The sequence below is a fragment of the Osmia bicornis genome, chromosome 14 (genome assembly GCF_907164935.1).
Source record: "Osmia bicornis bicornis chromosome 14, iOsmBic2.1, whole genome shotgun sequence".
Lineage (NCBI taxonomy): Eukaryota > Metazoa > Arthropoda > Insecta > Hymenoptera > Megachilidae > Osmia > Osmia bicornis.
Genome location: NC_060229.1, coordinates 6,173,706 through 6,192,276, shown reverse-complemented (window position 1 = coordinate 6,192,276; position 18,571 = coordinate 6,173,706). Strand labels below are relative to the sequence as shown.

General features: G+C 32.5%; 5 protein-coding genes and 1 long non-coding RNA gene across 12 annotated transcripts in view; 3 read left to right on the top strand and 3 right to left on the bottom strand.

Moving 5' to 3' along the window:
• LOC114879540 overlaps positions 1-1,260 on the top strand; it is a 32,361-nt gene extending 31,101 nt beyond the window's left edge. Inside the window, exon 3 of the long non-coding RNA XR_006830104.1 lies at positions 1,085-1,260. This is a non-coding gene — a long non-coding RNA (uncharacterized LOC114879540). The remainder of the gene's footprint in view (positions 1-1,084) is intronic.
• A 152-nt stretch (positions 1,261-1,412) lies between these two features.
• Positions 1,413-4,623, bottom strand: LOC114879534 (cyclic AMP-dependent transcription factor ATF-7). Of its 3 annotated transcripts, XM_029194526.2 has the most exons (8): positions 4,569-4,623; positions 3,836-4,215; positions 3,599-3,692; positions 3,366-3,511; positions 2,971-3,293; positions 2,519-2,735; positions 2,082-2,430; positions 1,414-2,004 (listed from the first exon to the last, which is right to left on the bottom strand). In XM_029194526.2, exons 2-8 carry the CDS (start codon positions 3,884-3,886, stop codon positions 1,607-1,609), a joined length of 1,578 nt encoding a protein of 525 aa, XP_029050359.2. In that variant the 5' UTR covers positions 3,887-4,215; positions 4,569-4,623; the 3' UTR covers positions 1,414-1,606. The 3 variants fall into 3 exon arrangements, with proteins under 3 accessions (XP_029050360.2, XP_029050361.2, XP_029050359.2); XM_029194527.2 differs by lacking the exon at positions 4,569-4,623 and having other exon boundaries at positions 1,413-2,004; positions 3,599-3,747; positions 3,836-4,174; XM_029194528.2 differs by lacking the exon at positions 4,569-4,623 and having other exon boundaries at positions 1,413-2,004; positions 4,072-4,174.
• A 40-nt stretch (positions 4,624-4,663) lies between these two features.
• Positions 4,664-5,988, top strand: LOC114879538 (partner of Y14 and mago). Its single transcript, XM_029194531.2, has 3 exons — positions 4,664-4,750; positions 5,022-5,118; positions 5,192-5,988. Exons 1-3 carry the CDS (start codon positions 4,720-4,722, stop codon positions 5,715-5,717), a joined length of 654 nt encoding a protein of 217 aa, XP_029050364.1. The 5' UTR covers positions 4,664-4,719; the 3' UTR covers positions 5,718-5,988.
• A 356-nt stretch (positions 5,989-6,344) lies between these two features.
• On the top strand, positions 6,345-8,244 carry LOC114879536 (GATA zinc finger domain-containing protein 1). Of its 2 annotated transcripts, XM_029194530.2 has the most exons (5): positions 6,345-6,456; positions 6,533-6,928; positions 6,999-7,201; positions 7,271-7,480; positions 8,158-8,244. In XM_029194530.2, the coding sequence occupies exons 2-5, from the start codon at positions 6,653-6,655 to the stop codon at positions 8,159-8,161; spliced, it is 693 nt and encodes a 230-aa protein (XP_029050363.1). In that variant the 5' UTR covers positions 6,345-6,456; positions 6,533-6,652; the 3' UTR covers positions 8,162-8,244. The 2 variants fall into 2 exon arrangements, with proteins under 2 accessions (XP_029050363.1, XP_046144645.1); XM_046288689.1 differs by having other exon boundaries at positions 6,345-6,928.
• LOC114879539 (AP-3 complex subunit sigma-2) lies at positions 7,634-11,792 on the bottom strand. 4 transcript variants are annotated; one of them, XM_029194533.2, is made up of 4 exons: positions 11,585-11,792; positions 9,619-10,656; positions 9,153-9,536; positions 7,634-8,320 (listed from the first exon to the last, which is right to left on the bottom strand). In XM_029194533.2, exons 2-4 carry the CDS (start codon positions 9,685-9,687, stop codon positions 8,198-8,200), a joined length of 576 nt encoding a protein of 191 aa, XP_029050366.1. In that variant the 5' UTR covers positions 9,688-10,656; positions 11,585-11,792; the 3' UTR covers positions 7,634-8,197. The 4 variants fall into 4 exon arrangements, with proteins under 4 accessions (XP_029050366.1, XP_029050367.1, XP_046144646.1 ...); XM_029194534.2 differs by having other exon boundaries at positions 9,619-9,747; XM_046288690.1 differs by lacking the exon at positions 11,585-11,792 and having other exon boundaries at positions 9,619-9,747; positions 9,908-11,572.
• A 267-nt stretch (positions 11,793-12,059) lies between these two features.
• On the bottom strand, positions 12,060-13,487 carry LOC114879530 (leucine-rich repeat-containing protein 71-like). Its single transcript, XM_046288715.1, has 8 exons — positions 13,393-13,487; positions 13,154-13,333; positions 13,007-13,084; positions 12,862-12,937; positions 12,690-12,798; positions 12,561-12,628; positions 12,383-12,500; positions 12,060-12,322 (listed from the first exon to the last, which is right to left on the bottom strand). The coding sequence occupies exons 1-8, from the start codon at positions 13,485-13,487 to the stop codon at positions 12,060-12,062; spliced, it is 987 nt and encodes a 328-aa protein (XP_046144671.1).
• Between the last annotated feature and the right edge of the window lie 5,084 nt (positions 13,488-18,571).

Sequence of the window (18,571 nt, the reverse complement as noted above, 5' to 3'; positions counted from 1 at the left end):
TTCAGAAATTAAACACTACGTTTGTACATCTCTTGTAAGCATCGAAGACGAAAACTAGCGAGTCTGGACCAAGGTTAGAAGATAGCGCGTGTTGTATAATAGCTACGCGAGCTTGATTCAGGGCCGTAAGTTACGAGCACGTGAGGGGCGACACGGTCTATTTTTATCAGTGGCTTGGATACGGAAAACGTAAAAGTGTGAAGATTCCAAGGATAGCAGAGTCTATTTGGAATGACAATTAACAGATCTGAATGACATTTTTGAGTAACGTCCAGTTTGAAATAATTAGAGGTTATCTTATATTCCAAAAACCAACATTGTGAACGTAGTTCTTCATTAATCATCGAAGTCGTATCCGTGCTCGTAATTTTCTAATTGTTTTGAATAATGGATATTATGTTGCACGAATTATTGTTAAGAAAATTGTAGAGCATTGATCAATTTTCTAAAGGGTGCCGAACTCCCGCGTTTACCGACACCGTCCTATTAACCAAGCGATCCGAATTTCATTCATAGACTTGACGGAAAAGGTGGAAAAGATCCACTGGTGTTTTCCATAAATGATGTAGTTTTATAAAAATGTGAAAAAAAGATGTCTTTTACCTCCGCGTCGCGTGGGGTTATCGAAGTCGCTTATCGGTATAGGAAAGCCGTTGGTTATTTACAGAGTAACCGATAATTCAGGTTACGTCTCACTTGGTCCGTTGTATTCTGGACGTTGAGTCACTGGCCATGACTCAAGGGGACAGAAATCTTGTTTGTCGAAAAGCGAAAGGCCTATTCGAACACGCTCAGTCGATATCTCTTTTACCGGTTGCGTTTCGAAGAGCTTGCTGTTGTTGCAGCCTCACTGACAAAATATAGGAGATTAGCCGTGCTAACTCGGCACATTCTGTGTAATCGAGGCAAACATAAATTTCTTCTCCGATTAGATAAAATTACGCGATAAAATGCATTCCATTCAACATTGAGAGATACGGTCAATTACTCTTCCTCTATCAATACCGTCATTCATGGTAAAGGAGAAGAAAGAAAAAAATGCGGCCGAAGGGTAGATAGGAATATTTTTTCTTGTTGGTTTTAGGATCGATGGCAGTCGTAGACCCTCGTAAACGTATTCCAGGGAATTCGATGAAGTTTTTTGGTAGCTCGGTGAAGAGGTTTCGTGCCCAAAGCCCCTTATCATTCTCCTGTCCGGTGTAGAATTTTTAGACGACTGGACGGAGAACTGATAAGGGCCCGAGGGTTACAGAATCATCGTGGGACTTGGCATACTGCTAGATGCAAATTCAAGATCGTGGGATTTTTAATAGAAACAATACATTATACTCTTACAACTCTTTGTAATGTTTTACCGTATAATAAAAATCTGAAATATATTATTACTTAGTCTTCTTATAAATTAAAAAAAAAAGAATAGATAGAAACGCTATTACAAAATATTTTCTTTTATTATAATAAATAAATAGTAAAAGATCCTCTTCACAGATATACGTACACGTAATTGTGCTGTATCTTCCTTTATATGAAAACATATTTTAACAATGATCAATCAACAATTATTCTTGTCTTTTCTTCACTTGAGCAAAGTTTTAGAACGTTGTATTTACGTTGTATTGCTTTTCGACGCGTTTTGTTCTAGCTCGTAATTAGGATTTAATTGAATTATTTGCCTAGGATTATCAATTTTTCTAGGTGAATTTTGAACGATCAAAATCGGCTTCGTTTCTTCCTTCTCCAAAAGCTGTCCCACTCCCATAATTTTGAGCGCGGGTACTGTCTTAATTAATGCTGCATTGGAAACTGATAGGTTTGTATTGCAGTCCATTCTCGGGAAAATGACAGGGTTCTTTGAGTGCGCCATTGACAGTTTTTTCTTTGGCATGATAGGCACTTCGGAAGAAGAAAATGCCGTTCGTTTCATCGAAGTTCCTATTGAAGCCGAATTATTTATTGTGTCTGAGTTTAATGATATTATTTTAGGGCCGAGTATTATACCATTTCCTGTAAAATACATCATTATAAATATATATAATAAATAAAATTAAGAGTAAACTGACGTTTTATATCAGTTACATTACCTTTCTGCATCGCCCTGGTAACGGGACAATCTTTATGAGCTAATAAAAGTGTTTTCAACTTTGCAACTTCTGAACGCAAGACCTTTATTTCCATTTGCAAAGCTACGTTTGTCTCATTCACGTTGGCGACCGTCCTCTGGAGCTGTTGTATCCACGCTTTCCTTTTCGCCCTTGCCCGCATTGAACTCGCACGATTACGTTCAAGAATCTGATTCTTTTTCACGTGGTCCTCCATCGTTTTACTTCGATTCTCTTTTTTTAAACTATTTAACTCATTATTCTTCCCAGAATTATTGTTTGATTTCAAATGTTGCAATTCGGTACTTTTTGTTAGAGTCTGTTTCAATTTCTGTAATGATACATGAAATATAAATCTAAACTTAATCGAATTAACTTAAATTTCAATTAGAAACGTTTGTGTCCATACAATAAAATACCATTTTTGCTAAAGTTAGCGTAGAAACCGTGGATTTTTTAGCCTCTACTTTTCCAGTACATTGTAAAGGTGGGTCTGTCTTTATAACAACTGTTTGCTGTTTTAAAGATTGCGCGGTATTCGTGTAAATCGAATCGCAAATTGGAATCGCCGATAGTTGCATTAACTTTCCATCAGACGTTTTTAATAGTAGCTGCACTTCCTCGCCATTTATTGATCTATATGAAAATTTGGTTATTTTTACAATAAATTCAAAATGCATTAGCGGCCGCCAAAGTCCGAATTGATCTTGGAGGGTCTCTTGCGGAGAAGCCGAGAAACTCCGAACATGGGTAGACACGTCCTTGTCTCTCTTGTATGCTCTTGCCTTGGAGAGACAAGGATAGTTTGTGTTTCGATTCTACTCCGCTAGAGAAGCTAGTGGTCATTTCTATTGAACCTTAAATTACTTACAATTGTGGAGTTTGGTCTTGTAAAAGTTTTGACATTATTGGTGTATGTGTAACTTGATCAATAATACTTTCTGTTAATGTTACACTTCTGTCAATAGTTAGCTTGTCTTTCATTAGACTCTGCTCATCTGTTTCTGAGAGTTTCACGCTAGTACAAACCTCAGAATCAATTACTGATTTTTCTGATGCATTTTTTTCAATAATGGAAATACTATTACATTCTTGCACAGTATTTTCAGAGAGCATTTGATTATTTGTAGATAGTACATCTGCTATATGAGGAAATATATGTGGTGTATGCAATGTATCGTCTGTGATTCCAGCCTAGAAGAATATTCATTTACACAATAATAGCTTTTAACGAAAGGCTTATATTGTTCTTAATTAATATTTTACCTCTGGTACTGTAAGGGCACCAGTATTCCCTGATTCCACAGCTCGCCTGAATGTTTCTTCGAATGGATTGACATTTTGTAAATCTTGAAACAACCCAACTTCTTCACAGTTCCTAATGAACCTGGTTGGTGTTGGTGTTTGATCAGCTGCATATTTAATAAAAAAAAGGATCCCTTATCTGTACTTCAATGCAGTCTAACTATTATAAAGTTTTGATCAAAGGTAATTCTTACCAACAAACCCTCCATTCTTAGAACTGCTTCCCAGATTTAACATCATATCATGCTTTTTTTTGTGCACTGTTAATTGATCCTCATTTGTGAAACTCTGATATAATAAAGAAAAACTATTTAAATAATCAAAGACTTATGCCATACTCCTCCTAATAGAATATGAAATAATAAATGGAAAAAGAAACAAATTTCTGAAACAACTGAGTGAATGGAGTACCTGACAATAAAGGTACGTACCATGTTGCAATCAGATGAGGAACAGACAAACATTTTTTCATTATTTGCCATTCTTAATTAGAGTTACTATAACTATTATGATACTAATTCACAGGTGGCCAAATGTAAAATGAAAACAAAGCTGAAAACCCTTATAATAGGGCACAATCAATCGAAATTCAGTATTTTCTAAGAGTCCCCTTTTTCGGTAATACATTTTCCACTTAACAATTAATTGTTTAACACTCCTGAGTTACCTGATATTAAATAGATAAAAAACAAGTGGTAAATATACGTTATCAGATTTTGTCACTTCGCTTCGAATCAGCTGTTTCTACGGTTAAATCACAGACGAGTTGTGAAATAGATCAATCACCTCATAGAAGCTTTTCTCACACGACCTGAAATACCGACATCTGGTTAAAATACATAGTGGGAAGGCTGAGCATCCGCGAGGGCATGACAAATATATAATTAAATATATCCCTAATATTACATATAGTATTTTATAAGTTTGATTTAGGTTTAAATCCTATTAAATCGACCGCTTTCTGGCGGTCGGCAACATTTTTAGATCTTATTTTTGAGTCGCCGAAAATCTTTCTCACAAATATTGTTTGTATGTAAAATGAAGCTATCTACAAAATTTCAGCCAAACCCGATCTCGTAGGTTTTCCGAAATTTAATCGTATATAATTATAAATTATATAAAAATAAATCTCGAATTGTATTTTTAATTTAATAAATTAATTACAGGATATTGGAACTGCACGTCGGAAATTTGAAGACACGATGAAGCTTAAAGAAGTTGGGGTCTCCACGATCGCAAAATGGCACACGGGTAGTAAGAATTATCAAGAAATATAATAAAAAATATTCGTTGCGAACAATCGCACTATATAACTATGGCGTCGGCTTATATTAAAGATGAACAAGGTAATAAAATTCGTTTTATTTAAATATTTCAATTATTGAAATTATTATACTATTTATAACCTTTAAGATGTAAACAACTAATACTATCCAAAATATGTGCTATATTCTAATATTGAATTAACTTGAAATCATAGTTAAATACTAAATTCTTCTAAGCAGCATTGAATTGTAAATTTAATGTAATTCACTGAAGTTACAAAATGAAGGTACTCAAATAATATACTCATGTTAATTCATAAAATTCATTTTTTTATTTTACAAATATTTACAGGTGGAACATTCATTCCTGCCAGTCAACGTCCAGATGGCACATGGCGTAAGCCACGCCGTGTGAAGGATGGTTATATACCACAAGAAGAAGTTCCATTGTACATAATAATTTATAGCGCAACTTTATTAATCCTAGATTTGTAATACGTAATATGATCATTCCCCTTTTAGGTATGAAAGTAAAGGTAAACAAATCAAAAATAAACCTATGTATCCAATAGGTGCAAGTCCAGAATTTATAGCAGAGCACAAAGCTAAACAGGAAGCATTATTAGCAGCAAAATCTAAAGCAATTCCTGGTGCGCAAGCTAAAACAGAAGTCAAGAAGAAAAAGAAAAAGAATAAACATAAAACAACTGAACATATAACAGAGGAATTGGCCAAAACTACCATCTCAGAACCAGAACAAAAGAAAGAATCATTGCCACAAAATAATAAACCACATGTCAATACTAAATCAGTACCAAACAGTCAAACTTCATCATCAAAATCAAATATGCTAAATCAGTCTGAAGCTTCAGTATCAGATCCACAGAAAAGATTAAAAACTCTAAGGAAAAAAGTTAGAGAGATTGAAACTTTGGAAGAGAAAATAAAGTCTGGATTATTAAAGAATCCAGAAAAAGACATACTTGACAAATTAGCAAGGAAAGCTGAGATTTCAAAAGAAATAAAGAGATTAGAAGCAAGTCAATAGGAGAAAGAAAATGAAAAGGCTTTATTTACATACCTCAGTGAATCATCACTTCGTAGTAGTATGTAAACAAATGTTTTTCAAATTTTAAAAAATTTTATTACATTCATATGTAATGTCACACTTTTATCCTGTTTATACAGTAAATGAATGGCAATATAAAAATATACATTTATATATAAAAATTAAATTGAATACCAATGAATATAGTATACTCTACTCGACACTTGTGAAAGACCAATCAAATTTGAATAAAAATTGTTTTTGCATATTATATGTTGGTATTTATGTTTTCGAAAATAAATATATCGATAAGAACAAACTTTATTTATACTTTGTTCTGTTTATACAGTGGAACACATATTATTCGTTCAACGAGAGAACATATTTGTTTCGTGCAGCTCGGGGAGGCTACTGTTACTTTGTGGACACATACAGGGAGATAAAAATATATGAATAGAGGAAGCAAGTGATAACGTCGAAGAGTATATTAAAATATAAGACCCTCGTTAAAAGAATAATACATTTTTTATTTAAATAAAATTCGGTTTAAATGCTAGGGACTTTGTATTGCGAACACACTGATTAGTACTATCTTCTCAGCACCTGATAAAATTCCCAATGGTAGTATTTTCATAGTTGCATTTACTGTATATAATCAATGATATAATGCAGTTGTGTATTCAGTATTGTATACTTGCATATAATTTGTAGAATGTAAATAATTCGCATAAATGTTTCGGTAGCTTTTATCCTTATTACATTTATTTATGTACATGAAAGCCTCTGATTTTTATTTAGTACTATATTGTGTATAGTCAAAATGATATGCAGTGGAATCCAATCGACGAAAAGATCGAGGAGCAGATTGAAGGGGACATTTACCGGTTGACTATCCATGAATAAACAATTAATGAAATCGAATTAAATAAAATTCGATGCCTCTCGGCAGCAAACCTGAATGTGTCAAGTGTGGGACTCGTGAGACCCCGCTTTGGCACTCAACCGAAGCCGGTAACCTTTGTAATACTTGTCTTGAAGATGAGAGAAATTCAGAAGTAAATTTAAATCCAAAAAATGAAGAGGAAGATAAAGGAGGATCGCTTAAACCTACTAGAAGAAGTACAAGAATAACAAGATATTGCAATTCAAAACCAATTTCGCACAAAATTGTGCCTAAAGGAAAAGGACGAAGGAATTTATTCAAAAAAACTGTACGTTCAATCATTCTTTCAATAGTTGAAAGGTAATACACTATACATTATTTTTCTTTTTCTTTTTTAGCCAGTGAAAGCACCAACAGCTACAGCAACTCCAGTCACAAGTAGTTATGTGTTTTATAAAGGCACTTACTTTCAAGTGGGTGATGTAGTTTCTATGCAAGATATTGATGGTGGAATTTATTATGCACAAATTCGTGGTTTACTCACAGATCAGTACTGTGAAAAAAGTGCTGCAGTTACTTGGCTTCTTCCTACTACAGCAAGGTAGTATATCAGACCATACATTAAAGTATTCATAAATCAATTTATTCATCATACGTACTTTGTATTTAGCCCACCGCCTGATGAAGGGTTCAGTCCTGAGACATATATTATAGGTCCAGAGGAAGATCTTCCACGTAAATTGGAATGCATGGAATTTGTAATGCATGCTCCATCAGATTATTATAAACTAAAAAATACACCATATCCACCATCGCTTACAGAAAGAGGCACTGGATACATATGGACTACACTTAGAAATGAAATTTCTACATTTAAAAAGTAAATTTAATTTTATGAAATATTTATTTTAAGTCTCTTTTTAATCTTTCTGTTTAATTTCATTAAAATATACAAATTTTGTTTGAACCAATAATCTATAACTGATTAAAATGCATCTAAATTTGTCTGATAGTTCTTTAAAAATAAAAACTGTTATATGTTACTATAATGTTTATTACATATTTCTTTGATACAATATAACATTATTTAATATCTTTAATAACTGGATGGAAATGTTCACAAATGAGATAACATTAAATATACCGCTTTGGATATAGCAATGAAAATGCACTTTTATGGTTTATACTACAATGGTAATATTTATTATTTTTTTTTAATATATAGAAATAATATTGCATCTTTCATAAAATATTAGTATTTTTAAAATCATGAAGTAGTTTTACTTTTCTCTTTACATAATAAGAGTTAATAGTTTGAAACATTTTAGATCCTTGTTCTTAAAATCAAATATATTTTGTTAATCTTCACAATAGGAGCCTTTGTCACTTTGTACATGGTTTTTATAAGTCATAAGAACCAATATAATCTTCATGTTTAATTCTGGTACTGTTGAGATGTAATACATGAAGAGTTTGTAGGCAGTATTGGTGCATTCTCATTTGTTTGAAGAGGGGAGAAAAAAACCCTTGTGGTGTCACTTGTATTTGGAATTGTAGGTGAAATCAGTCAGCTTGGAGCCAACGACGTAACGGCTGGTCAGAATTTGAGATCTTTTATGGCCTGTGGCAGATCAGGCAACTTCATATCCTTTATCTGCTGTGGTATATTCATATTCTTGACAGCAGAAACAGCTCGCGCCGGCGCTGCTGTGATTCCTGCCTGCACATACCATATGGATGGAAAAAATGGAAAACGGATCAATTTAAAGGATTTTTTTTTTAAAACTTAAATTTATTAGTAATAGAAGTAAAGACAAATGAGTAGCTACGCAATACATATTTTATTTCTTAGAGCATGGCGACGTATACATTTGCATTAAGGCACTGTTACCGAGCAGACATTTACAAACAATAGCACCATCATGCGTGTTATGAGTATTTATTTTGTAAAGCTAAGAAAGATTTATGTTTTGAGATTCTTGGTGAAAAAAAAAGAAATCACAGATAAATTGTATAAAGGAATGAAAGAGTACAAAATGATTTGATTTTTTTTTTTTACTGCCGATTTACTTTAGGGAGGGGGCCCCAGAAGGACAAACGGACGAGGTGAGCAAGATCGTCCCGATTTGTAAGTTCCCTAGAATTCATGTTAGGTCAATCAGTCCTACCACCATATGAAATTGCTCTACAAAACATTCCAAAGCATGCATAGCTAACGAATAAACTGCTATAGGCTGTAAACTTCTTCAAGCCCAGAAAACTATTTTTTAATAAAATTGCAAATACTATTTTATATGTAACTAAGGTTTTATTAATATATTCTCACTACTCTATAACTTAAATATAAGTAGAATTAGAATAGGCCCAAAATGTTAAGAGATGTTTGCATAAATTAGTTATCACAACTGTGATTTAGTGAGTTGAACTTTATCACAGTGCATTGTTATACCATATAAAACATTTGTTATTTTGAATATCCACAAATTATACAACTAAAGCTTAAACATACAATATGGATTTTCAGTTTTTGTTATTTATAAAATACTACTTACCTCCTGTTTCTCCAATTTATTTTGATCTTCAATTCGTGTCAGTATTTCAGTCATATTAGTTTCAAGGACCATTCCACCCATCACTAATTCATTAAGTATGTAATGAACTTTATCTACATGGAAGATTAAATCAAGTTCGCATACGTTTTCAAAACATTTATCCAATGTTTCAACAAAAACTTGTATTAGATCTAATATTCCTAATTCTGATTCTGAACTATCCACACAGAATACAAAATATAAAGTTGCATAATGTCGATAAATCAACTTATAATCAGAACCACCAATTAAACTTCCACCCTCCAGAAAATTACAAACATTATCATCTCTTTTGGAAACTAACTGAAATGTTTCTTTTATTATTTGTTGTTGCATATCTTCATTCTAAAGAAAAAAAAAAGGACATTTTCTATTGAATTTTATAATGAACAATGATAATTGAATATAATTATTTTTATATACTTACAAAGTATTGGTAAAATTTTGAAAGTCTAGGCTTTCCATGATTATTGAATACCAATATTGCCTTAATCATGACTAATGATTAATCAACAAACTGAGTTTCAACTGTACTATGTAAACAATACGTACTCATCTGTATGCATAAAGGTTAAAATTTGAAATATTAGTAAGATTTAATGCGATAAGAATGTGATTAATTCTTAAACATTGCATTCTCTAAAGAATTATAACTGTGTGAGTTAATAAAACATGTATTTCATTTTACAATTGTTGAAGTATAAACTTAAACTTTCCATAAATTTTGTAGTGTCTTCTTTTTAGCTTCATTAAACAGTAACAGTAACTAAACACTAAACAGTATTAATTTTAGGTCAAAACTAATAGTAATTTTACACAATTGTTTTCAAAAAATATAACTTCACAAATATAAATTATAGTAATGAAATACAACGAACTAAAACCACCATCAGGTACAGTTTTTCTATGTGATTGTTCGTCTCAATAGAATGCACTACGTTATCATCCAATGAACCAGTGACTACAGATACCAGAAAGACTGAACATGTATTTATTGTCGAGGGATTATAATGTTGGGGGTCCCAGATAACCCTGAGGTCAGGTTAGATTTGCATGTACTTCTTGAGCACGCTCGGCGCCTTTCTAGGGAAAATTATGGTCAAAGCCAGTGGAAAGGAAGGTTTCCCAATCACAGGGTATGATACCTTGAGTCAGCATCCATTTTCTAAGTTTATTTAATTTGCCTTATTTATTTTTTTAGCATATTAAACAAGTTCATAAGAAAAATAAAATTTATGATCTTAGCCTTTTTGCGGGTATCAGCTCAGCGTCCCTTTTATTTATCCCTGTATCGCTGCATCCTTATATGCTTGAATCCCTGAATTCTTTGTAACTCTCTACCCCTTAGATCCCTGTATTCCTTACATCACTGTATTCTTTATATCCCTGTATCCCTTTTTTACCCCCTGTGGCTCGGGGGGCTTAGAATACGGCCACGGTATCCCCTGCCTGTCGTAAGAGGCGACTAAAAGGGGGATATAAAGGAGCGAGTAAGATGAGAGGACTTAAAAGTACAGAAAGAGTGTGATATTTAAAAGTACGGACAAGTATGAGTGGAATTAAAAGTACAGAAGCATATAGCATAAATAATGTAATTGAAAATGCCGCAATAATGCGCGTGGCCTATAACTTTTCGTTAGGCAAAAAGGGACAGATACAAGTCCCTAGATTACGCCACCCTCAATAGAGGGAAACTTATGAAGTGAAGTGAAGTGTATCCCTTATATCTCTGTGTTCCTTTCTCAATTATACGTATAATTTTTGCTATATGGCGCTACTTGTATTTCCATAAATTCGGCGGGGTTTTTGTGTCCCCTGGTGGTCAAAATTGGAACTAAATCTCCCACGAGTTTTGCGCCATCCAGCAGAAGAAATTGAAACTAAATTCTGCATGAATGTTGCGCCTCCCCGACGCAGAAACCGGAACTAAATTCGGCGTGAATTTTGCGCTCTCTGGCGGCAGAAATTGGAACTAAATGAATGTACAATTATTTCGTTTGATAAAAATGAATAAAAATGATGATCGAGGTGGCAGGTTCTTTATCGATGTGTCTTTTTTAACGACACCTATAACCGCCACACTATTTTGGATGTGTTTTGAAAATAAAGAAATGGAATTTCTAATATAGAAATGCATTGTTTCTCCATTGTATGTACGAAAACTTTATAAGAGAAAGAATTAACAGTCAGTATGACTACCTGTGCATATCTGTATTAATACTAATACTAAGAAATGTGTATTACATTAAAGTTAATATGAAAATTAGTTCCATGTCAGTGTATGGATAGACTGAAAATAGAGATCTCTAATAACACTTGCGGATGAAAGCAGATCATCTATATAATATAATTAATGAACTCGTAGTTAATTGGACGCGAAGGTTTTATCTCACCGGACAATAATTGCACATCCGTGGGATTCTCCGTGTTGTAGAACGAGTAGATCTCCAAAAATGCGATGTTCGTGAGAACGGCAGCTGCAACGACGTGAAACAACATTATTGGAAATTGCAACGCGAGAAAACTAACGTTTTCACCAACAGCACTGTGGTTATAACCCAGGCCCCACTGTCTCATGGGAGGTCGAAAGTTCACATGATAAGAGCTTTAGCGAAACTGATCAAAGTCACGCCATCGCTTCTTTTCTATTCCACTCGAATTTTCTTGCATCTTCTCGATCCTTTACGATTACCTTCTCTAATTATCTATGCAGTTATTATCGGTGGAAGAGAAAAAAAATCGCACGATATCGCGTACGTTCAATTAGTTAGCAGTTGATCAAGTTCGAGGTTTAGATCCGTATCAAGAAGTAAAAAGTACAAATAATGTTATAGATTTAATTTTATTAATCAAAATAAAGAATGAACATCAATGTTTGATGTTTTTTCGAAGAATTTCAGCTTCCTCTGGCACGAATTCCCGAAAGGTGTCCTCTGTAAAAGATTTTCCTTCTTGTCTTAATTGTAAAAGTTCCTCAAACGTGACCCAGTCTGGGTTATTTTCTCGTTCAATGCCTTTTCCTTCCAATAAAACATGCAGAAGACCTTTGGTTTTGTCTTTTCCTAGCATATAATTCTGATAATATAAGCATTCTATGAATTCTGGCAGAGTCGTCTTTGACAAATAATTATCTAAGTAAAAATGTTTAATTTAACATTTCATAAAATAAAAAATTAATTAGGAACACTTACAGCTTAGGTCTAAGTATTGTAATTCAAGATTTCCAGTTGCAAATATCTTTCCATTTATTGGGAAACTTTCATTTTGAAAGGGATGACATTTGTTACTTCCATAAATTATTTCCTTTCTCTGAAAATATTAATAATTAATAACCAGTAATTATGGAATATTTAAAATTTGAAGACTTACTCGTGTAGGTTCAGAAGCCTGATATAAACTTTCGTCGTCTCCAATTTTGACCAAGGAACCAGTGTGTACTAAAAATGACTTAATTAATTAAAATTTAAGAAAAAAGCTTTATTTCCATAAATTATATACATTTTTTAGATCTTCTAGTTAGACTGTGTCGTATTCGTGATTTACTGCTTTTTCTCGACTGTTCTTCGTATATCGATTTGTCAGTTTCCTCGTCTTTCTCTTTTTCCATCTATTTAATTAATTACAATTATATTTCTTGAAAGAGTTTAATTTTTTATATGCATCTAATTACCAATTGATCGAGCAATGTTAATTCAGCAAAGTTTCTCCGACGATTATCCATAATTTCTTCATGAGTTAAAGCGGTTCTAAGATTATTAATTATTATTATTAATGAATTGTATTTGGAACACAAGTGAAACAATTAGTTTTCTTACATTTTAAGTTCCTGTAGGATCATCGATGCTCCCTCATCGCATATTCTGTTTCCAAGCAAAACCAGACACTTTAAAGATCTGTAAGGTTAATTTAATTAAATTATTGTAATCAGGGTCATGAAACACTGATTAATTAAAATAATTTGCCTGTTCGTACGAAGCATACTACCAATATGAAGTGCTCCATCTTTCGTAATATGATTATTAGCTAGGTTTAAAATACTTAATTTAGGCTCATTTGGTGCATCTTGGTATTTTAATTCATTCATGATTTTCTTTACTCCATCGTCAGATATTTTACAAAGATTTAGGGACAAGTACCATAAACTAAAACATGATCTCTCATCAAAATACACCTGAAAGATGAAATTTTAGGAAAAACTTACTTTCCACCAGGTGCACACAGTAAATGAAAATTTTCCTGAGGATTTGGATTCATATCCAAGTTCAAATCTTGCACACATCCAATTGTCGTTAACATTTCTGCAATTAGCACGATGCCAAATGCATTTATTTTACAATCTGGCAATCTATTGGAAAAATTATACCGCGTTGAAAATGTGCAGTTCTTTCTTTTATAGAAAATTTTTGTATAATTTACTCGAGAACAGTGATGGTGTTAAATTTCTGCATGGTGGAATTCAGTGCATCCAAAATGCAGATTGATACTTCACGACGTAAAAAGAAACGAACCAATTAATTCAAATAATCACAATAAAAGAAGTAATTTATTTCAATACTCATCTTTGCTCTCAATTTCCTTCACAGCATCTAACTTTTTCTTCTCGTATGTTAAATAAAAAATGGGAGATTCATCGTCTTCGACGCTTCAAATGTAAAGTAATTTAAATATTCCAAGTAATTTTTTACTAAAGAAGGATTACCTTGCAACGTGAAGGTCCGCGATACTTTTTATCTAACAACAATTTCAGACTTGAGAAATGAATTTTAATTAAACGTAGAATATAAACTCACTACAACTCTAGGTAATGGATCGACATTGTACTCTTCTGAATATTTTAAAAATTCGGTAGCAAAATTGTCTTGGACACTTCTTGCAGTGGTTGGTTTATCACGAACCGATGCACTATACTTGCTCCTTTTATCAACCATGATTTCCTTTTAATAGTTTTCTGAAGAAGCTATAATAATTCCTCTATAAATTACAGAGGTTATTAGAAACCATTGGATAATTGAACATCATAATTTACCAAAAGAGAAACACTTCATTTCCCTTAAACACCTATGGTACACTATAACAACAGTTTGCTTGCTTACTTTTCCATGAATCGATTTATGAACGTCGAAACAAGGAAACATTACACGAGTCCAGCAATAAATCCATAAAACCTGGCGCCTTCGGGTCCCATAGATGTCCAGGATACCCTCTCGTAAACCACCCACCCCCATGGTGGTTGTAATCCGACGCCAAGAGAATGCCAGCGCGACATCCCCCACGGATGAAACAGGGAAAAGCCTTTGGAGAAAAGTATCGACCGATTCTTGGTACCGTGAGCAACAACAAAGGGCCCTGGCATCATGCTTTAATGGGGTGTGTCGGGATTTTATGGGATTAAAGTCGCAATCGCGAGTCTTTCGTTAAAAGGGTGATTACTGTAATGGTTTGTATTCGTGTCTAAGTAATGACAACGTTAATTACCATTTTTAGGGTATTTTAATATTTTCACTTGTCAATTATTATTTTCTTAACCCTTCCTGTTCCTACGATTTAACGAATAAAAATTCGAACTCGGGATTTTATGGGATTAAAGTCGTAATCGCGAGTCTTTCGTTAAAAGGGTGATTACTGTAATGGTTTCTATTCGTGTCTAAGTAATGACAACGTTAATTACCATTTTTAGGGTATTTTAATATTTTCACTTGTCAATTATTATTTTCTTAACCCTTCCTGTTCCTACGATTTAACGAATAAAAATTAGAACTCGGGATTTTATGGGATTAAAGTCGTAATCGCAAGTCTTTCGTTAAAAGGGTGATTACTGTAATGGTTTCTATTCGTGTCTAACGAGGGGAACTACCCAAGTGTTACGCTCACTTATTAATGAAACTTTGCCACCTTGTAGAGCTCGTCTCCCTGAACACGCCTATACCCCCTTTTGGGGGCAGACGGCTAATTGTTTAAAAGATATTAACAATTAAAGTTAGTTACCCCTTACATTGAGAAGCATGACCAGCTAACACATACAAATGCTTAGCTCCGCGGTAAAACGCTTGACTCGCAATATAGTTGTCTACGGTTCAAGTCCATGATTCACAACTTTTTTTTTCTTTATTCTTGTTAATGATAATTTGTCTCTTTTTGAATAACTATTACAACTGTGCTATAATCATTGCATTTATTAATAATTAATTAAATGTGCTGAAATTTTTTTGGAATTTAAGTTATCTTTTCTATCCAATACGTACATTAACAACCTTACCGCATTCAAAATTCGATATATCGATAGTTGGATCGATTAATCGATATTTTCGATATATCGATAGTTGGATCGATTAATCGATATTTTCGATATATCGATAGTTGGATCGATTAATCGATATTTTCGATATATCGATAGTTGGATCGATTAATCGATATTTTCGATATATCGATATTCTCGATTAATCGATATTCTCGATTAATCGATATTTTCGATATATCGATAGTTGGATCGATTAATCGATATTTTCGATATATCGATAGTTGGATCGATTAATCGATATTTTCGATATATCGATATTTTCGATATATCGATATTTTCGATATATCGATAGTTGGATCGATTAATCGATATTTTCGATATATCGATAGTTGGATCGATTAATCGATATTTTCGATATATCGATAGTTGGATCGATTAATCGATATTTTCGATATATCGATAGTTGGATCGATTAATCGATATTTTCGATATATCGATAGTTGGATCGATTAATCGATATTTTCGATATATCGATAGTTGGATCGATTAATCGATATTTTCGATATATCGATAGTTGGATCGATTAATCGATATTTTCGATATATCGATAGTTGGATCGATTAATCGATATTTTCGATATATCGATAGTTGGATCGATTAATCGATATTTTCGATATATCGATAGTTGGATCGATTAATCGATATTTTCGATATATCGATAGTTGGATCGATTAATCGATATTTTCGATATATCGATAGTTGGATCGATTAATCGATATTTTCGATATATCGATATTTTCGATTAATCGATATTTTCGATATATCGATAGTCGGATCTATTAATCGATATTTTCGATATATCGATAGTTGAATCGATTAATCGATATTTTCGATTTATCGATATTTTCGATATATCGATAGTCGGATCGATTAATCGATATTTTCGATATATCGATATTTTCGATATATCGATAGTTGGATCGATTAATCGATATTTTCGATATATCGATATTTTCGATATATCGATAGTTGGATCGATTAATCGATATTTTCGATATATCGATATTTTCGATATATCGATAGTTGGATCGATTAATCGATATTTTCGATATATCGATAGTTGGATCGATTAATCGATATTTTCGATATATCGATAGTTGGATCGATTAATCGATATTTTCGATATATCGATATTTTCGATTAATCGATATTTTCGATATATCGATAGTTGGATCGATTAATCGATATTTTCGATATATCGATAGTTGGATCGATTAATCGATATTTTCGATATATCGATAGTGGGATCGATTAATCGATATTTTCGATATATCGATAGTTGGATCGATTAATCGATATTTTCGATATATCGATAGTTGGATCGATTAATCGATATTTTCGATATATCGATATTTTCGATTAATCGATATTTTCGATTAATCGATATTTTCGATATATCGATAGTTGGATCGATTAATCGATATTTTCGATATATCGATAGTTGGATCGATTAATCGATATTTTCGATATATCGATATTTTCGATATATCGATATTTTCGATATATCGATAGTTGGATCGATTAATCGATATTTTCGATATATCGATAGTTGGATCGATTAATCGATATTTTCGATATATCGATAGTTGGATCGATTAATCGATATTTTCGATATATCGATAGTTGGATCGATTAATCGATATTTTCGATATATCGATAGTTGGATCGATTAATCGATATTTTCGATATATCGATAGTTGGATCGATTAATCGATATTTTCGATATATCGATAGTTGGATCGATTAATCGATATTTTCGATATATCGATAGTTGGATCGATTAATCGATATTTTCGATATATCGATAGTTGGATCGATTAATCGATATTTTCGATATATCGATAGTTGGATCGATTAATCGATATTTTCGATATATCGATAGTTGGATCGATTAATCGATATTTTCGATATATCGATATTTTCGATTAATCGATATTTTCGATATATCGATAGTGGGATCGATTAATCGATATTTTCGATATATCGATAGTTGGATCGATTAATCGATATTTTCGATATATCGATATTTTCGATATATCGATAGTTGGATCGATTAATCGATATTTTCGATATATCGATATTTTCGATATATCGATAGTTGGATCGATTAATCGATATTTTCGATATATCGATATTTTCGATATATCGATAGTTGGATCGATTAATCGATATTTTCGATATATCGATATTTTCGATATATCGATAGTTGGATCGATTAATCGATATTTTCGATATATCGATAGTTGGATCGATTAATCGATATTTTCGATATATCGATAGTTGGATCGATTAATCGATATTTTCGATATATCGATATTTTCGATTAATCGATATTTTCGATATATCGATAGTTGGATCGATTAATCGATATTTTCGATATATCGATAGTTGGATCGATTAATCGATATTTTCGATATATCGATAGTTGGATCGATTAATCGATATTTTCGATATATCGATAGTGGGATCGATTAATCGATATTTTCGATATATCGATAGTTGGATCGATTAATCGATATTTTCGATATATCGATATTTTCGATATATCGATAGTTGGATCGATTAATCGATATTTTCGATATATCGATATTTTCGATATATCGATATTTTCGATATATCGATATTTTCGATATATCGATAGTTGGATCGATTAATCGATATTTTCGATATATCGATAGTTGGATCGATTAATCGATATTTTCGATATATCGATAGTTGGATCGATTAATCGATATTTTCGATATATCGATAGTTGGATCGATTAATCGATATTTTCGATATATCGATAGTTGGATCGATTAATCGATATTTTCGATATATCGATAGTTGGATCGATTAATCGATATTTTCGATATATCGATAGTTGGATCGATTAATCGATATTTTCGATATATCGATAGTGGGATCGATTAATCGATATTTTCGATATATCGATAGTGGGATCGATTAATCGATATTTTCGATATATCGATAGTTGGATCGATTAATCGATATTTTCGATATATCGATATTTTCGATTAATCGATATTTTCGATATATCGATAGTTGGATCGATCAATCGATATTTTCGATATATCGATAG